The sequence below is a fragment of the Etheostoma spectabile genome, unplaced genomic scaffold (genome assembly GCF_008692095.1).
Source record: "Etheostoma spectabile isolate EspeVRDwgs_2016 unplaced genomic scaffold, UIUC_Espe_1.0 scaffold00008600, whole genome shotgun sequence".
In the NCBI taxonomy this organism is placed as follows: Eukaryota; Metazoa; Chordata; class Actinopteri; order Perciformes; family Percidae; genus Etheostoma; species Etheostoma spectabile.
In genome coordinates, this window is record NW_022603608.1 from 1 (window position 1) to 18,902 (window position 18,902).

An 18,902-nucleotide genomic window follows, 5' to 3' on the forward strand; every position below is an offset into this window, starting at 1 on the left:
GAGAGAGAGGGAGAGAGAGAGAGAGACTTTTTTCCCCGTTTTTTTGACGTGCTATACTATGAGGTTTTGTGTGGACTTTTCTTGTTCTTCCAGACTTTTTTTCGACATGCTATGACTTTTCGACGTAGGGCGTTTTAGGGTCGGGTGAAGCCGGGTAACTGAAATAAATCCAGCGCATGTTGATCTGGATTCATAGTGCAGGCCTCGGGTGCTGGGGTGGAGAAATCAAAACAGACTCAATTTAAACCCCCTCGTGTCAACGATGCATTGAGCTTTACGACCCTGTATTTTTAATCAATGTTAAACATGTGCTGTGTGTCAACTTCTTTGCTACTGCAGCTGAATTAATCGCCCCTCGGGGGACAAATAAAGGTCTTGGACTTGGACTTGTCAGTGGAGTTAAGGTCCTAGCGGGTGTGTATTTGCGTGGTCTTACTCTGCGGGCCATACAGGCTGGCTCCTAGCTGTGACAGTTGACCCGTTGAAGAAGCAGAGGAAGACGTCAGCATCTGAAGAAAGAGAGAAAACACACAAACACATCCTTTAATCCTCCTGACACCAGAGCTGCGAGGATGAACTGCGTAGATGTCAGAGATTAAAATCATCGCCAACTTTTTTGATAACTGATTAATCTGTTTGAGTCTTTTTTTTTTTTTACTGGTTTTCTATGTTCCCACTTTCTATTGTATGATATGTGTTTTTCCTCATTCCAGGGCTGTAGTCAAGACCACCTTAGTCGAGTCCAAGACAAGTCCGAGACCAGGACTAGTCGAGACAGGGTCAAGACCGAGTCCAAAGAGGTTCGAGTTTGAGTCGAGACCGAGTCCAGGACAGAATAAAGGTCTTATGCATGACAGTATCAAGACAATCCTTTTGGGTTTCACTTTCCCTCCAATATTATTATCAACATGATAAAGACACCTGGACTCGGTCCAGACCAGAAGCCACGTTGGGCAAGACCAGCGGCCGAGACCGAGACAAGTCCGAGACCAAATACTAGCGAGTCCAAGACAAGTCCGAGACCACAGAAAAACGGTCTTGAGTCCGGTCTTGGACTTGAGTCCGGACTCGAGACCGTTTTTCTAGTAGGTATAATTTCCTATAAATGAGGTTCATTGACCATAAATTCCAAAAATAACTGTAAAACTAAAGTTAATAAGTTAGTGTTACGTAGTGTTAAACGTAAAAAAAAAAAAGTGACAAACAGAAAAAAAAGGGACAAAAACATAAGAATAAGTTAAAAAAAAAAAAAGACAAAATCAATAAAAGCATCAACAAAAGTGTTGATTTTAAATTTTGACGGGAAGACGACACGACATACTGGACATGGTGAAACGCTTTCAACAAGCGTTTTCAGCGTTAAATCGTCATGAACCAACTACCTATGTCTCAAAGAATTGATTTCAAAGTACTCTTGCTAGTTTATAAATCCCTTAACGGTTAGGTCCAAAATACATTTCTGATCTGCTACTACACTATGACCCCCCCAGACCTCTCAGGTCATCTGGGACAGGTCTACTACTACACTATGACCCCCCCAGACCTCTCAGGTCATCTGGGACGGTTACTACTACACTATGACCCCCAGACCTCTCAGGTCATCTGGGACAGGTCTACTACTACACTATGACCCCCCAGACCTCTCAGGTCATCTGGGACAGGTCTGCTACTACACTATGACCCCCCCAGACCTCTCAGGTCATCTGGGACAGGTCTACTACTACACTATGACCCCCCAGACCTCTCCGGTCATCTGGGACAGGTCTGCTACTACACTATGACCCCCCCAGACCTCTCAGGTCATCTGGGACAGGTCTACTACTACCTATGACCCCCCCAGACCTCTCCGGTCATCTGGGACAGGTCTGCTACTACACTATGACCCCCCCAGACCTCTCAGGTCATCTGGACAGGTCTGCTACTACACTATGACCCCCCCAGACCTCTCAGTCATCTGGGACAGGTCTACTACTACACTATGACCCCCCCAGACCTCTCAGGTCATCGGGACAGGTCTACTTTCTGTCCCCAGAGTCAGAACTAAACAGGTGAAGCAGCTTTCAGTTTCTATGCTCCTCATATCTGGAATAAACTCCCAGAAACCTGCAGATCCGCTGCTACTCTCAGTTCTTTTAAATCAAGGCTGAAGACCTTTCTTTATGATGCTGCCTTTCTTTAAATTAATGCTCATTTCTTTAAATTTCTTATGCTGCACTGTAACTTTTATTCTTGTGTTTTATGTGTCCTAATGTTTCTATTTTGTTTTTAACTGTCTATTCATGTGTCTTATTGATTTTTAATGATTATGACTTTTAACTGTTTGTACTTGTGTTTTATCTGTTTAACTGATTTTGTGTAAAGCACTTTGAATTGCCCTGTTGCTGAAATGTGCTCTCCAGATAAAGCTGCCTGGCCTTATGTGACTGTTTTTCTGTTCCTGGGCCACTTGACATAACAACTGTTAACGTTAAACCATGAATAAAAACTGGAAGAACTCGTCTGCACACGACCACGTGTGGAAGCTGGTTGCCGGCAGATGAAAAGACCGAAAACAAAACGTGTTACCGTTGAAATACATCACGACATTTATCCCCAACAGGGGACTTACGTCTTTGTCCGGGCGGTGTGGAGGGAACATGGACTGCTGGGTGTAGTAGAGGCTGGAGTCGTCCGCGTAGTCGCTCTCTATCCCCCCCTCCATGAACTTCTTTCGGTTAGCACCAAACATCCCGCGTGTCACCTAGGAAACCAGACACAGGACACGGTCATCAGTGGGGCTCCGACGATACACCGCCATCCAACGTGGTGTCTGACACACACACACACACACACACACACACACACACACACACACACACACACACACACACACACACACACAGAGAGAAAAACACACACACACACACACACACACACACGCACACACAGAGAGAAAAACACACACCACACACACCAAACACACAGAGAGAAAAACCACACACACCACACGCACACAGAGAGAAAAACACAGAGAAACACACACACACACAGACACACACGCACACACAGAAACACACACATGCGCATGCACGCACGCACACACACACACACACACAGAGAAACACACACACGCGCACGCACGCACGCACACCACACACACACACACACACACACACAGAGAAACCCCACACACAACAGAGAGAAAACACACACACACACAGAAACACCACACACACACACACGCCCACATACATACATGCACACACACACACAGAAAACAAACCCACACACACACACACACACACAGAGAAACAACCACCACACACACAAACAAACCCACACACACACACACACACGCACGCGCGCGCACGCACGCACGCACGCACGCACACCCACTTGGAGAGGTTGAAACTGGACAATAATATCTGTTTTGTGCAGTAACACCGTTCAGGACGGTTTGGGGAGGATGGCGAGCCCTGTGTGTTTGTTTTGTTGGGTTTCTCTTTTCGTGTGTTTAAGGTGTTTAGGGTGTACATTTTTATATGTGCGCGCTTGTGTGGTTTGATCTACAGTGGGGGGTCTAAAGTTTGGGCCCCCCGGGTAAAAATGTGTATTAACGTGCATAAAGAAGCTGAGAAAAGATGTTGATGAATCGCAAAAAGTAATCTCAAAGAACTGGAAGACTTTTGGAGGACGAATGGGCGAAGATACCACAAACAAGAATTAAAGACTCTTGGCTGGCGACAGGAAGCGTTTCCAATTGGGGGGGGGGGGGGGGGGGGTGTGTGCAAGGTATTAACTCTGCAGGGGGGCAAAACTTTTGCAGACGCCATTTTTTAGTTTTCTGTTATTTTGAAAGTGTAAATGATGAAATAAAATCTAACTTTTTGGGACATATCATACAAATGTCTAATCTGTCATTTGATGCCTTTTGGAGATTTTTCCATCTTTTCTCGGCTTCTTTATGCACATTAATACACATTTTTACCTGGGGGGCCCACACTTTACAACCCCACTGTATATCCTACATACAAAATACAACTGACATGAACCTTTAACTGGACTAATCTTAGATGTCAGGAGAGAGATCGGGCTGGCACCCCATGACCATTTAAAGAAAACATAAAACGGATAAAGACAAACTGTCACAACACATCTCTGAGTCTGCACACACACAAGCAGGTATTATGTTCAGATTATATTACAGAAACTGCATTTGGAAATCCAGAAAAAAAGGCAAATACATTAAATATTGCAGAAAACGTAATTATACACAATATGTGGTTTTGCTCTCGTTTCATGTTGGGTGCTGGCTCATCCCAAATGCTTCCTGTCAGAGGTGGGCAATATATTGGTCCCGCTTCACGTTCTGCGATGCCGTGCTACGTCCTGCTACGTCCTGCTACGTCCTTCTACGTCCTTCTACGTCCTGCTACGTCCTGCTACGTCCTTCTGCCCACAGTGCCCTGCTATACCATGAACTACTACAAAGAACTGCTACAAACTACTATTTTTGGTGACTGTTATTGCCACTCTTCATTCTAACCCCAACCGGTCGTCAGACACCGCCTACCAAGAGCCTGGGTCTGGGCCTGGGTCTGGACCTGGGTCTGGGTCTGGGTCTGGGTCTGGGCCTGTCCCAGGTTTCTGCCTAAAAGGCAGTTTTTCCTCTCCACTGTGGCCCTGCTGCTTGCTCTGGAGGAAACTACTAGACCTGTTGAGAACTTATAAATTCTGGAGTGTGGTCTAGACCTGCTCTATCTGTAAAGTGTCTCCAGATAACTCTTATTATGAATTGATACTACAAATAAAATTGAATATTGATATCGATACTGTATTGCCAGTGAAAATAAAGCGATACTATGCTATATGGATTTCCCCCCCCCATCCCTATTGCCTACTGATGTTGAACCTATTGCCTTCACATTTGTGGGAAGGTTTCCTGGACTTAAGACATTAATATCCCCACAGTGGCTGACAGATTGTTATCATTCAAACTGCATTTGCACATCAGGGAAAGCATCAGCATTTCACACATGTGTACTCGTATAACCGGTTTGATGATAAACATCTTGAATTTTGAACTGCACAAGAACAACACTTCATGTCACAATATAAAGGGGCTACATGCCTTAAATCATGTCATATAAAGCCTAATATAAAACATGCTGAAACCCTGACTGAGGTGGTGTTAACTTATAGATCCACAGCCGTGTTTGAACGGGGATTTCTCAGTTCAACTTTTTGTTTACTACAGTTGGTTAGCCAGTGGCTAACGAGATAAAGTGCCATAAACTGTCAAAAATAAACACTACAGAGATAAGTGATGGACGTTCAGAGGCCAGAGGCTAATTGAGCTCATATGCAATATCATATAGAGTGTGTATAACCGCTTGTGTTTCAGGTTAAAGCTGCCTAATAGTTTACAAGCTTCACTCTTCTTGTTTCAAAGCGACGTTAAATGCTCAGCAGTGTCGCAAAAGGCTAGCTGACGTTAGCCGTGTGAGCTAACGCTAGCTCCGATAATCTCTCTTAATAACGTTAATTCCGCCATAAACACAGCCCGCTGGTAACTTCACAGCACAATTACACCGACCTACCTGGCTTTCAGTTGTGTTTGTAAGTCCCGTGTGAATAATACACATTAGCTGGCGTTACCTTGTTGGCTGTGAAATGTGTCAGGAGCTACGTGCTAGCCGAGTAGAGCACGTAAGCTAACAGCTAACTCTATAGGAATACATGGGGAAGTTAGCGTGAGAGCTAACCAGGCTAAAAGCAACGTAAGAACACGTCTACGGGGACAGTTGTAAGCGGTTATAACACTATCTGCTGGGCCGAGGACGGCGGGTTGAATGCGGTTAAGCAGCGGGGAGACTGGCAGACAGGAGACCGGCGGCAGGTGTGTTTTTGTTCGGGTTTGGGCCTTCTGTGCCTCCGTCGGTTAGTCCCCAAAACAACAACAAAAAAGCCACGAAACAGGACGTCCGGGCTCAACGTCTCCGCTCCCCTCCGCGGCCTGTTTCCGTGGTGACTACCACGCGAGTGGTGGTTGAGTTTAAAGGACGTTTCGCTGAGAAAGTAAATCAAACGAATAAAAGAAGCAGCTTACCGCATCAATCTTTCTTCCCCGCTACAATCCAAGATGGCCGTCATCTCTTCACCAATCAGCGAGGATGCTGGGACGCCGCTCGCCTCTGACCTCTGAGCCTCCATCACTCTGCTCGGCTCCTCCACGCAATACTCTACAATACTCTACAGTACTCTATAATACTCCACAATGCTCTGTTATACTCTACAGTACTCTATAATACTCCACAATACTCTACAATACTCCACAATGCTCTGTTATACTCTACAGTACTCTATAATACTCCACAATGCTCTATAATACTCCACAATGCTCTATAATACTCTACAATACTCTATAATACTCTACAATACTCTACAATACTCTACAGTACTCTATAATACTCCACAATACTCTATAATACTCTACAATACTCTACAATACTCTACAGTACTCTATAATACTCCACAATGCTCTATAATACTCTATAATACTCTACAATACTCTACAATACTCTACAGTACTCTATGATACTCCACAATACTCTATAATACTCTACAATACTCTACAATACTCTACAGTACTCTATAATACTCCACAATGCTCTATAATACTCTACAATACTCTATAATACTCTACAATACTCTACAATACTCTACAGTACTCTATAATACTCCACAATGCTCTGTTATACTCTACAGTACTCTATAATACTCTACAATACTCTACAGTACTCTATATACTCCACAATGCTCTGTTATACTCTACAGTACTCTATAATACTCCACAATGCTCTATAATACTCTACAATACTCTATAATACTCCACAATGCTCTGTTATACTCTACAGTACTCTGTAATACTCCACAATGCTCTATAATACTCTACAATACTCTATAATACTCCACAATGCTCTGTTATACTCTACAGTACTCTATAATACTCTACAATACTCTATAATACTCTACAATACTCTATAATACTCCACAATGCTCTGTTATACTCTACAGTACTCTATAATACTCCACAATGCTCTGTTATACTCTACAGTACTCTATAATACTCTACAGTACTCTATAATACTCTACAATGCTCTATAATACTCCACAATGCTCTGTTATACTCTACAGTACTCTATAATACTCTACAGTACTCTATAATACTCTACAATACTCTACAATACTCTACAGTACTCTATAATACTCTACAATACTCTACAATACTCTACAGTACTCTATAATACTCCACAATGCTCTGTTATACTCTACAGTACTCTATAATACTCTACACTACTCTACAATACTCTACAATACTCTATAATACTCCACAATGCTCTGTTATACTCTACAGTACTCTATAATACTCTACAGTACTCTATAATACTCTACAATACTCTACAATACTCTACAGTACTCTATAATACTCCACAATGCTCTGTTATACTCTACAGTACTCTATAATACTCTACAGTACTCTATAATACTCTACAATACTCTATAATACTCTACAGTACTCTATAATACTCTACAATACTCTATAATAGTCTACAATACTCTATAATACTCCACAATGCTCTATAATACTCCACAATGCTCTATAATACTCCACAATACTCTATAATACTCTACAGTACTCCACAATACTCTATAATACTCTACAGTACTCTACTCTACAGTACTCTGCATATACCCTGCAACCTAAAAGTCTGCCTTTTTATTGAATATGTTAAAAAACTAAATTTTGACAGAAATGTCAGATAGAACATGATTATTTTAGGGAAGCAATATGTCTGGCTCTTGTTGTGATTCATATTATTAACGTGTGACCTAAGTGAAGCTGAGTTTGACCCCTTGGATAATACAGTAACTCTAAAATGGGAATATGAACCAAATACAGACAACGATGTGTTTTAAAATAAACATTTAAATGTGGCTTAAAGGGACAGCAGCATTACACCCTGTTTAATTGATTAATTAATTTTATTCAACTCAGCATTCAGCTGCCTGCTACTCCTCAAACTATTGTTTTTAACAAAATCATGTGTGCAAATGTATTAAAAAAAAAATTAAAAGCAAAGTTTTTTAATGTTTTTGCCAAAAGGTTTACAAGGATACTACTCTCTCGTTGCCAGACCTCCATGGTTTATTGGCATTTCTTTAAACCAATCACAGTCGTTGTGGGCGGGGCTAGGCGCCGGACGGAGCCACGGTGCCGCTGCTAAATGGTCTCAGGAACATGAGTGGAACATGAAGTTCAGAAGTAGTTTTAGTCGTCAACAGAGACTCTGATTGGACAGATAGTCTAGCTAGCGGTCTGGATTTACCCTGCAGAGACCTGAGGACCAGGTAACCATAGTCCTCAGATTGGACAGATAGTCTAGCTAGCTGTCTGGATTTACCCTGCAGAGACCTGAGGACCAGGTAACCATAGTCCTCAGAAATCAGCCGCAGGTTGGAGCGCCAACACAGAGACAGAGGACGGGGACGGAGGTTAGACATAGAGACAGAGACATAATATATGTATATATACTTTATTAATCACACAAGGGTAAATTGCAATTTACACTCTGTTGTTATTACACACAGCTGGGGGCTAAGTGCCTTGCTCAAGAAGAGGTGAAATAGCACTTCTCCGGCTACCAGTCCACCGTACTTTGGTCCGTGTGTGGACTTGAACCAGCAACCTTCCGGTTCCCAACCCAAGTCCCTACGGACAGAGCTATTGTCACGCAAAATCAGAGTTCCCTGACCGGGAATCGAACCCGGGCCGCGGCGGTGAGAGCGCCGAATCCTAACCACTAGACCACCAGGGAAGCACAACCTGTTGTCACTGACCATGAACATCGAAGATGGAGGATTTATTAAATCCGGGATTTCAAAAGCCCGACTGAATCTACTTATTATTAGTTTTCCTGCATGCGCATCTCCAGCCTGGGGAGCCATAAAGATCTCGACGCACTCTCCTGGAAAAGGAAGGTGCCACAACTCTGAAATACTACTAGATATACTCTGAATGAATTGGGTTTGTCCAGACCATTGACTGTGAATATTAATAGACAGAAGTTCTGCAAAGGAGGAAGTGCCTTAAAGCTGCTTTCTAGGCACACAGTGTTTGTGTGTGTGTTTGTGTGTGTGTGTGTGTGTGTGTATGCGCGTGTGTGTGTGTGTGTATGTGTGTGTGTGTGTGTCCTCAGGACCTGGAGCTCACCGCACGTGTTTCAGTTTGACTGTTAAAAAGTGTTGAGATAATTAAAATGTATTTAAGTAGAAGTGGGCTGGCTGCTGGTTATCTACCTATGGTGGTGACAATGGTGTAATGGTTCAGATGGACCCCTAAGACAAGACGGTGCTCACCCGACTGGCCAATAGGAACGTGGCCCCGCCCCAACTGGCCAATCCAGAGACGAGAGCAAAGACTTAGGTTTTGAGAGATTTTTTTTTCAAACTGATAGCAAAAAATACATATGTCAGAGTTTAAAAAAGTGGAACAACTGTTTTACCATATTACCATATTACCGTATTACCATATTACCGTATTACCATATTACCGTATTACCGTATTACCGTATTACCGTATTACCATATTACCGTATTGCCATATTAACTTACATTGCAGCTGCCGACCAACGTCATAGACTCATAAACACAAAAACATAATGAAATAGGATCCAGGTTTAGACCGGGTCGGGGTGTCAGTCCGACATGTTACAGTTAGATTAAACATTAAATATAAATGAAAAAAAAATACAAACAACAAAAATGTTTGAGGTATGTAAATATTTTTAAAAAATTTGTTAGTGTCAGTAATGTGTCCTAAATAGGTTTTCAAGCTACACACTTAATTGATTCTGTCTTTTATAATTGTAATGTAACTAATAAGCTACTGGATTTGAGTAGATTTTAAGATACTGTACTTGAGTAAAATAAATATATATATATATGCTGTGATATACTTTTGATCGGTAGTGAACATGTATAATCATATACAACATATTTTTAAATCTAATAATAAAAACAATAATTTTGATAAATGTTTTGTTCTGCTGTTGGACATCATGGTGAATCTCCATAGTTACTGATTTTATTTCTTCCACATTTATGTCATTATTTTTACAAAATATAGGTTATATACAGTTGGCATACACTAGAGAGTGAAAAACACATTAAACTAACAATTATGAGATGTAGGGCTGTAGTAAAGTGCATGGAGTCCTTTCACATTTTCCTTCTTTGATAATTTCATTTTTGATATTTTGAGGTTGCTGTGATGTCTTATTTTGTAAACCACACAACTTGCGAGCGGAAGCCGTTGAGTCTCTACGGTCTCTTGCATACTCGTTTCTGATTGGACGATCACACCTACACTCTATCGCACCAATGAGCGTTCGGCTATGAGCCGTTAGTGCCTATATAAAGAGGGACTCGGCGGGCTTCCGTGTTTCCAACATCGACGAAATACATCTCCAATTAAGTTATGTCAGGAAGAGGCAAGTCCGGCGCCGGCAAGGCCAGAGCGAAGGCCAAGACCAGGTCCTCCCGTGCTGGGCTCCAGTTCCCCGTCGGCCGAGTCCACAGGCTCCTGAGGAAGGGCAACTACGCCCAGCGAGTCGGTGCCGGCGCCCCCGTGTACCTGGCGGCGGTGCTGGAGTACCTGACCGCTGAGATCCTGGAGCTGGCCGGGAACGCCGCCCGGGACAACAAGAAGACCCGGATCATCCCCCGCCACCTGCAGCTGGCGGTCCGCAACGACGAGGAGCTCAACAAGCTGCTGGGCGGGGTGACCATCGCTCAGGGCGGCGTGCTGCCCAACATCCAGGCCGTCCTGCTGCCCAAGAAGACCGAGAAGGCCGTGAAGAGCAAGTAGAGCTCCGCACTGCTCCTCAACAACCCAAAGGCTCTTTTAAGAGCCACCCACTTCATCTATAAGAGCCAATTCCTTATGAACCACAAATCCAGCACACTTATAATTCAATTTGTTTCATGTTACTGTGTAATGGTAACTCTATACGAAATATCAAATGTGCCATTACTAAATCTGCATCACTTTCATTTATTAAAATTAGACTACTTTAATTATCCTTTTGGGATGACTTCTGCAAGAAAATAATTAACAGGTAAAAGACAAAAATATTAAGACTACACCAACAGTCAATATGGATTAATCTCCACCAACTATAACATTAAAATGCAACTCAGACATAAACTTCTAGCATCTGTTTTTAGCAAGAATACCGTAAGGGAACCCTAACAATGCAATTATGTAATTTTACAAATTCATGTGCTATTACTGTATAGTACAGTTTGCTATATCTGAGTTATGTGCATTGCCCTTCAACAATACTTTTATACCACCAGTGTTTATGCCAAAAGACTGTATAGGGCAGAGTCTATTTTAGTCTTATTTAATGTCCAGTAACTTGTTTTTTATTTTACTGAAAGAACAGTTCTTATTTGTCTGACACTTGTTTTTGCTGCTTATACACGTATCTATCTTTGCTGTTGCAAACCACAATGTCCCCACTGTGGGACAAATAAAGCTTTTCTTATCTTATTAACTACAACTGCAGGGTGTAGTGTCCTAGGTCAGATTAATGGGAAGGGAACATGAGGTGAATTTAAAATTAATCTATGAACTCAGATCAGATCAGACCAGGTCTCTTTCTGTCTCTGCATTGTATGGAACCATCCAAGTTTTTATTCAACAATTTGGTTGAAAGAAACCCAAATTTCTGATATAGAAACATTGTAAAATGGGTCAAATGTGACCCAAATGTGAAAAAGACACCAGGAGTGATAATAGCAGGTGATAGATTTGTGTAGAATAGTGTCTCAGAACTTAATTTTCATTGTTTACAGCACAATAACATTACATTTAATGTAAAGAAGACGTGCAATAATCAGAAAACTGAATGTGTATCATGTAAACGGTAACTTACCACAGATGTAAGGTGCTTGAAAGTGGACCTGGAAACTCTTTGAGAGTGCTTGAATTTGTCTTTGGAAAAGGTTTCAGAACCCTGAATATAAAACAAGATAAGAAGACAGAAACAAGATTAAAAAGATTGGAAAATATTGCACAACGAGGTAATAATAAGACAAGAGTGTTAAGCAGAAGTTGGGGGGTGTTTGACGACTCTAAGTGTCTTTTCCAAGAAATGTTGAAGCATCTGTACGAAGATATAAATTTATTTTCAATCAATCATGTTATTTTCGGGCAATTAAAAAGAACATTGATATAGGAAAACGGGTCAATTTGACCCAAGGACAACGTGAGGGTTAAAAAAAACAGCATAAATGTTCATAAAAACTGGTGTGTGAGTAATAAAATGTGCATGTTATACTGTATGTGAGGAAAAAACAGCAAACAATTTACAATCATGGGCGTAAAGTGCATGTAGTAAAGTGCAAAACATCACAAGTTCATAATATCCCAAGGAAGGAGCTGTTTTTTTATCTTGAGATCTTCTTCTTCTTCTCGGCTCAGTGAGAACTTCATTGCTGTTAATAACAGTTTGTTGTAGGATCATGCAGCATGTAGTTTTCCATGAGTTGAAGCATACTATACACATGATTATCTGCATCAGTCCCTTATATTTCTCCAAAACACCACTGCCCATGATGCATTGCAGTCTTATAGGAAATACTAACCTTTACTCCATACACTTTGAGTTTGTCCCAGACTACTGTTGCTCTATAACAATCTATCAGGAGATGCTGTTGTGCAATTATCATGGTTGTAATTAATCATTGGGCATGTTTTAGTTGTTACCTAGCAACTCCAAGACACAACAGCTCTGACCGGAAGTCTGTTCACAGACGTCAGCCACCTCATATGTTCTCTGGGAGTTTCTTATTTTAAATTTTTACGATTCAGGAGCAGGGTTCTTCAAGTGCTTATATTTAATATGACCACATTTAAAATCATTAATTAAAAAAAAAAATATATATATATATATAACACTTATGAGGCTATAGATTTGCCAGCACAGACCTACCGTAAGGACTTCATATCATGATTATTCCAATCAACAAACAAGATTCAATTGCAGATTTTTTTTTTTTAAACCGGAAATGCAGATGCTTACACTCTCTCGCTTGACAACGGGATCAGAAATTGTAGGGCTGAGCTAAGACCGCCTGTCTTCAACTACGTCCGCAGACGGAGTTTAAATCCTCAACGCTCCTCGCGGCTGCTCATTAGTCAGTGCTAATACTCGGGTGTTGCACACATCGCGCTGCCACTCGTTTTCAGGCCCACAGACAGTTAATATTGCAACCACCATTATACGTATTTATGGTAAAATAAACCGGCCGGTGAAAATGTGACTAAAAAGTTAAGGAGAGAGTGGCATTGAATTGCTTGTAACAGTTAGTTGACTTGTGGGTTCTGTATGAAAATATACTGCATATTGAGTTAAGTTCCAATGAATTGAGAATTTTACAAGCCAATATTATCAGCTAAGTAACACTCTTACCATAGATATTAAGACTCACATAACGGATAATTACATTATAATAGCAGCTTATGTTTATATTTGACTATTGAAAGGAATACATAAGGATAACAGCTCTGAGAGGGAGGTGGTGGCTCTTAAAAGAGCCGTTGTGTGGTTTTCAGCAGTCCGGTGAGTCTAAGCCCTCTCTCCGCGGATGCGGCGGGCCAGCTGGATGTCTTTGGGCATGATGGTGACCCTCTTGGCGTGGATGGCGCACAGGTTGGTGTCCTCGAACAGGCCGACCAGGTAGGCCTCGCTGGACTCCTGCAGGGCCATGACGGCGGAGCTCTGGAAGCGCAGGTCGGTCTTGAAGTCCTGGGCGATCTCGCGAACCAGGCGCTGGAAGGGCAGCTTGCGGATCAGCAGCTCGGTGGACTTCTGGTAGCGACGGATCTCCCTCAGGGCCACGGTACCGGGCCTGTAACGGTGGGGCTTCTTCACGCCGCCGGTGGCCGGGGCGCTCTTACGGGCAGCCTTGGTGGCCAGCTGCTTCCTGGGGGCTTTCCCCCCGGTGGACTTGCGGGCGGTCTGCTTGGTTCTTGCCATTCTGCTTCTCTTCTCGAACGAAAGGTAGCTGTGATTCTAGAGCCACAGTCTCTGGTTATATAGCCAGAGCCGGCGAGCCGGCGACGCTGATTGGTCCAATGTTTTCGCGGGCTACAGCAGCTCAGCCATTGGACAAAAGGAATTTGAAAATTCAAACGTCCCGCTCATTTTTAATCCATTGTTTAGGAAACGTCTAAAGCGTTGGGGTATTAACAAATCAGATAGACACACTTATTTTATTTCTTAATCTTATATTAGCTATTAGTAACGTGTGTTTTAACTTCCATTTCATCATCCATTACATATGGCATACTAACCATGTTTTTATGTCCATTTGAAAATTCAAATTTACCGCTTATTTTAATCTAATGTTAAGTACTTTTCCAAAGCTTTGGGGTAGCCTACTAACAAAACAGAAAAAACCATTTATCTGATAGTGTTTATAGTTCTTTTATTTTTCTTCACTATCATTAGGTATTATTCCTGTCTATATAGTGTTTAGATAGATATACTTCATCCCAAAGGACATTTTTTGTTGTTGGTTGTTTTTTATGTGTAAGCACATTGTGAGCAATGATGATCCACAGCTAAATCCCTTGTATGTGTCTTCATACCTGGCAAATAAAGCTGATTCTGATTCTTTTATTCTTATTAATTATGGCATTTTGTCCCTCTTTTCATTTCCTCCACTTACACATTTAATATTTCAAACAGAAATCCTTCTGTCCTTCTATTATCAGCCTCTACACTTTATTCCCTCCTAAAAAGCAGTACATAGTTTGCTGGTTATAAGCACATAACACCGTTTATGCTGCTACTTAACTACAGTTTAGGTCACATCATCAGATTTGCACACTGCTGAAAGCTCAACTGATTTCCAGTGTTTGAAGCATAATGACAAGGTTATAAAGTCAGTAGATAAGTTTGTATGCTGTGGGTTGTTGCCTAAAACGCCCTACTTTATGTGAAATAACTTCCTTTAAATTGGTTTCCTTTTTGCATGTTAAAATAAATGAACATGTAGGTCCTTATTAATTGCATGTAACATGTTCTTTGAAATGCTCAGTTTCTGATTTGTATAATGAAGCTTATTAGGCACCTCTTATTTACAATTTTGAAAGTGAGCAACACATTTATGTAAAAGTCTCTAGTCAACCAGTGCTTCTATGCAATGAATAGATTTATGTTGATTTATGCCCTTTCAGTTTTGCCTTTAAATGGTTAAAATCAGTTAATAACCCAGCGGATGCATCATGGTCAGCAGCTTTATGTTACTGTAAATTGCACGTTACATAGATAGTGTTACTTTAAGATGCTGTGAGCAGATAACTGCTCTTTTGTTATAATATTTTGAATTATTTACCTTTATAAATTAGATGCATTATTTTATGGAACTTGGCTCTTAAAGAAGAAGTGTGTGGCTCTTAAAAGAGCCGTTGGTTTGGTGGGATGTCGGCGGCGGGACGGTCTACTCGGAGCTGGTCTACTTGGAGCTGGTGTACTTGGTGACGGCCTTGGTGCCCTCGGACACGGCGTGCTTGGCCAGCTCCCCGGGCAGCAGCAGCCTCACGGCGGTCTGGATCTCCCTGGAGGTGATGGTGGAGCGCTTGTTGTAGTGGGCCAGGCGCGATGCCTCGCCGGCGATGCGCTCGAAGATGTCGCTCACGAACGAGTTCATGATGCCCATGGCCTTGGAGGAGATGCCGGTGTCGGGGTGGACCTGCTTCATCACCTTGTACACGTAGATGGCGTAGCTCTCCTTCCTGGTCTTTCTCCTCTTCTTGTCCTTCTTGCCGGCGGTCTTGGCCACCGCCTTCTTGGATCCCTTCTTCGCTGCTTTCACTGCTGGTTCAGGCATGGCTACAGATCTGGTGTTCACCAACAACTGCGTGTCGTAATCGCTGCGCTGCTCCGTCTTAAGCCCTGGATATGCAAACGTTGCTGTGCGGTTGCCGCTCTCCCATTGGCTGATTGTCAGCGCGTCAGAGCGTATCTGTGTAGAGGTTTCACTCCGTTGTTTTTCTGGTTTAATAGAGTAGAAAGCCTTTATTGTCGTTACACACAAGTGCAACAAGATTTAAGCAAAACCTTTACAGTGTCAACACGAAATATAAAAATATGAAATGTAAGTAAAAGAGAGGGGGGAATGTGTTGCACAGTCCTGAGAGCAACTATATACATACATAAAGCAGTGGAGAGATAAAGGGTTTGTGTACACATTATGCAGAAATATAGTTTGGAGTATCAAAAGTCCTTTGGGTTTGTTTAAACCAAATTGTCAAATTCATCCACATGAGGGTGTTAACAATTAACCCATGTTTCTGACATAGACATTTAGAAAATGGGTCAAATTTGACCCCAAGTCAACACAAAGGTCAAAGTAAAGGATGAAATTAAAATCTTGGGTTCCCAACCCCCTACTGACCGAGCTACACCCACCCCTATATGGCTGTTACGTGTCAAATAAAAGTCTAAAAAGTAACAGGAAGTTATGTGTGTGCTCCTCTTATCCATCCACTGATTTAAGCAGCACCCTGTATACAGATCATTCATTTTACGTGTGAGCAAAACTCCAGCTCAGCGTTGCTTTGGCTTAATCGTGTTGCAGAAACTTCTTGTTGGTGAATAACAGGCAAATAAAAATATGATGCATGGACTAGATGGATAGTAGCTGAGAACAAGTGAAATATTGTCAATTTGCCATTAAAATATTACAGAAAATCAACTCTTCAGGAAGTGTGTAGGTGCTATGGTTAACTCCTAATCATCCCTTGATGTGAGAAGACAGTTCATGGGTGTGATTTATTCTTCAATCAATTAAAATGTGATGTAGTTAAGTACATAAAGAGTTTGGCATACCCCCCCAAAAGATGGACACTTGAACTGATGATTTTAGATTTATTGGAAATCCCAAAACCAACATAAGTACTTATGTTAAATATTGAAAAACAAATGCATTAGCTACAGATGTTTAAGACTGCTTAGAAACGCCAACATTACCTTTGAATACTAAATGAGTCTCTACGAAGGGGCGCGTAAACACACATGTCTTTGTTCAAGTTACGGTTTGATTTTTCAGTCACATGCAGGAGTAACTAGTTTAGGTGCCAGCGGATGACTCTCAAAATAAAAGCCCATTTATATAGAACCGGAAATAAGACACAAAAAGGCTATTTCTTCTGTTAAGCTTAAAACATACTACGTGATTTATAAAGACTGATAAGTAAATTTGAGAACAGGTTAATTTGGCATAGGTAACGAGCTCTTTAAGAAGAAGTGAGTGGCTCTTAAAAGAGCCGTTGGGTTGTAGCTAAGTCACGTGGTCGTCATTTATCCTCCGAAGCCGTACAGGGTGCGGCCCTGCCTCTTCAGCGCGTACACCACGTCCATGGCGGTCACCGTCTTCCTCTTGGCGTGCTCGGTGTACGTCACTGCGTCACGGATCACGTTCTCCAGGAAGACCTTGAGCACGCCGCGGGTCTCCTCGTAGATCAAACCGGAGATCCGCTTCACGCCGCCGCGGCGAGCCAGGCGGCGGATGGCGGGCTTGGTGATGCCCTGGATGTTGTCACGGAGAACCTTACGGTGACGCTTGGCGCCTCCTTTACCGAGTCCCTTCCCGCCTTTTCCTCTTCCGGACATTTTCTCAAGAGTCTAGTTCGATAACTGATGACCGACAGCCGAGAGCGTTGAACTATAAAGCCCGTCTGCGGACGTAGTTGAAGACAGGCAGCCTCAGCCCCGCCCGCCAGTTTTCCTCCTACTCTTTACATACTAACTGCTTTCCCGGTTAATAAAAAAACCGTTAGGATTTGAATTTAAACCCGTGTAACTGATGAATTTTATGTACGCTTTAATATTTTACAGTTTGATTATCCTGTAAAACAAAATTGGAAGAGTCATTGCAAGGTTATAACTAACCAGTTTATAAAAAATTGTTATGTAGAAGTCCAATTCAAAAGTGTTTTGTAAGTATTTTTTGGGCTTTCTCGTTGTAATTATGATACAGTTAACACCTTAAACTCAAACTCTTCTTTTTTTGTTAGAATCACCCAAAAATCTATCAAATCACATCCTTGAAAAACATGTTGTTTACCAAATATGTACCACATAAGATTTACAGATTTACTGTAACACTCCTGTTGTCCTCGGGTCAATTTTGACCCGTTTACAAAAACTTTCTATATCACAACTATGACAAAACAACGTCAAAAAAAGTGAAAAATGTTGGAAAAAAACTACAAAAAAAATCAACAAAAACATTGTCTTTTTCAAACGCTGAAAAAATGACCAAAAAATCGGGAAAAGGGACAAAAAAACATCCAAAAACATTAGAAAAAGCGACAAAAAATTGTCAAAAACTTTTTCTAAAACATAATTTAAAAAAAGTGAGAAAAAATTGGAATAAAATTGACAAAAACGTTGAGAAAAGTGCAGAAAAAGAACAACAAAAAGTTGTAGGTCGACGGTGAGACAACACAACACTTTAGAAAACACAATTTTTCACAGATTAATTTAGATATCGGGACCTTCTTTTAATTTTTTTAATTTTGATGTTTGGTTCAAGTGATGAAACATCTGTAAATATAGTGTAGTAGTTTCTGTAGGCCTATAGGTAATGACGTGTAAATAGTTAACCCTCGCATGGTATTCAGGTCAAATCGACCCATAAATAATCCTGGTAAAAAAGACTTTTATATAATTGGGCTGGACCAAAAAAAGCCTTTGATTATGTCTGTAGAGACTATTTATGGGCTGTAATGAAGTCTTATGGTTACGGCACAAAACGTGTTTCTCATTGTTTAACATGTCCTT

General features: G+C 41.6%; 4 protein-coding genes, 1 long non-coding RNA gene and 1 other non-coding gene across 6 annotated transcripts; 2 read left to right on the forward strand and 4 right to left on the reverse strand.

Moving 5' to 3' along the window:
* Nucleotides 1-124: 124 nt before the first annotated feature.
* On the forward strand, nt 125-5,960 carry LOC116678906 (uncharacterized). The gene is made up of 3 exons (XR_004329409.1): nt 125-208; nt 5,449-5,450; nt 5,948-5,960. It is a non-coding gene; the product is annotated as an uncharacterized LOC116678906 (long non-coding RNA).
* LOC116678905 (CCR4-NOT transcription complex subunit 2) lies at nt 329-5,994 on the reverse strand. The gene is made up of 3 exons (XM_032508647.1): nt 5,580-5,994; nt 2,609-2,740; nt 329-509 (listed from the first exon to the last, which is right to left on the reverse strand). Exons 1-3 carry the CDS (start codon nt 5,622-5,624, stop codon nt 408-410), a joined length of 279 nt encoding a protein of 92 aa, XP_032364538.1. The 5' UTR covers nt 5,625-5,994; the 3' UTR covers nt 329-407.
* A 2,792-nt stretch (nt 5,995-8,786) lies between these two features.
* On the reverse strand, nt 8,787-8,858 carry trnae-cuc (transfer RNA glutamic acid (anticodon CUC)). The gene has a single exon. It is a non-coding gene; the product is annotated as a tRNA-Glu (tRNA).
* Nucleotides 8,859-10,499: 1,641 nt separating this feature from the next.
* On the forward strand, nt 10,500-11,005 carry LOC116678900 (histone H2A). The gene has a single exon (XM_032508641.1). The coding sequence runs from the start codon at nt 10,520-10,522 to the stop codon at nt 10,907-10,909; it is 390 nt and encodes a 129-aa protein (XP_032364532.1). The 5' UTR covers nt 10,500-10,519; the 3' UTR covers nt 10,910-11,005.
* Nucleotides 11,006-13,627: 2,622 nt separating this feature from the next.
* LOC116678896 (uncharacterized) lies at nt 13,628-17,743 on the reverse strand. Its single transcript, XM_032508637.1, has 4 exons — nt 17,421-17,743; nt 15,575-16,080; nt 14,467-14,488; nt 13,628-14,123 (listed from the first exon to the last, which is right to left on the reverse strand). The coding sequence occupies exons 1-4, from the start codon at nt 17,727-17,729 to the stop codon at nt 13,677-13,679; spliced, it is 1,284 nt and encodes a 427-aa protein (XP_032364528.1). The 5' UTR covers nt 17,730-17,743; the 3' UTR covers nt 13,628-13,676.
* On the reverse strand, nt 15,458-15,972 carry LOC116678901 (histone H2B 1/2). Its single transcript, XM_032508642.1, has one exon. It carries the CDS (start codon nt 15,943-15,945, stop codon nt 15,571-15,573), a length of 375 nt encoding a protein of 124 aa, XP_032364533.1. The 5' UTR covers nt 15,946-15,972; the 3' UTR covers nt 15,458-15,570.
* Nucleotides 17,744-18,902: the final 1,159 nt, after the last annotated feature.

Excerpts from the sequence above, each read along its gene's own strand:
- LOC116678905 (XM_032508647.1), bottom strand. The coding sequence starts at position 5,624 with ATGTGTATTATTCACACGGGACTTACAAACACAACTGAAAGCCAG. Across the intron at positions 2,741-5,579 it reads CAAACACAACTGAAAGCCAG|GTGACACGCGGGATGTTTGG; the intron begins GTAGGTCGGTGT and ends CTGGTTTCCTAG. Across the intron at positions 510-2,608 it reads CACACCGCCCGGACAAAGAC|ATGCTGACGTCTTCCTCTGC; the intron begins GTAAGTCCCCTG and ends CTCTTTCTTCAG.
- LOC116678900 (XM_032508641.1), top strand. The coding sequence starts at position 10,520 with ATGTCAGGAAGAGGCAAGTCCGGCGCCGGCAAGGCCAGAGCGAAGGCC.
- LOC116678901 (XM_032508642.1), bottom strand. The coding sequence starts at position 15,945 with ATGCCTGAACCAGCAGTGAAAGCAGCGAAGAAGGGATCCAAGAAGGCG.
- LOC116678896 (XM_032508637.1), bottom strand. The coding sequence starts at position 17,729 with ATGTCCGGAAGAGGAAAAGGCGGGAAGGGACTCGGTAAAGGAGGCGCC. Across the intron at positions 14,489-15,574 it reads ACCAAGTACACCAGCTCCAA|GCTACCCCAAAGCTTTGGAA; the intron begins GTAGACCAGCTC and ends TTTTGTTAGTAG. Across the intron at positions 14,124-14,466 it reads TACCCCAAAGCTTTGGAAAA|AATCACAGCTACCTTTCGTT; the intron begins GTACTTAACATT and ends CTGTGGCTCTAG.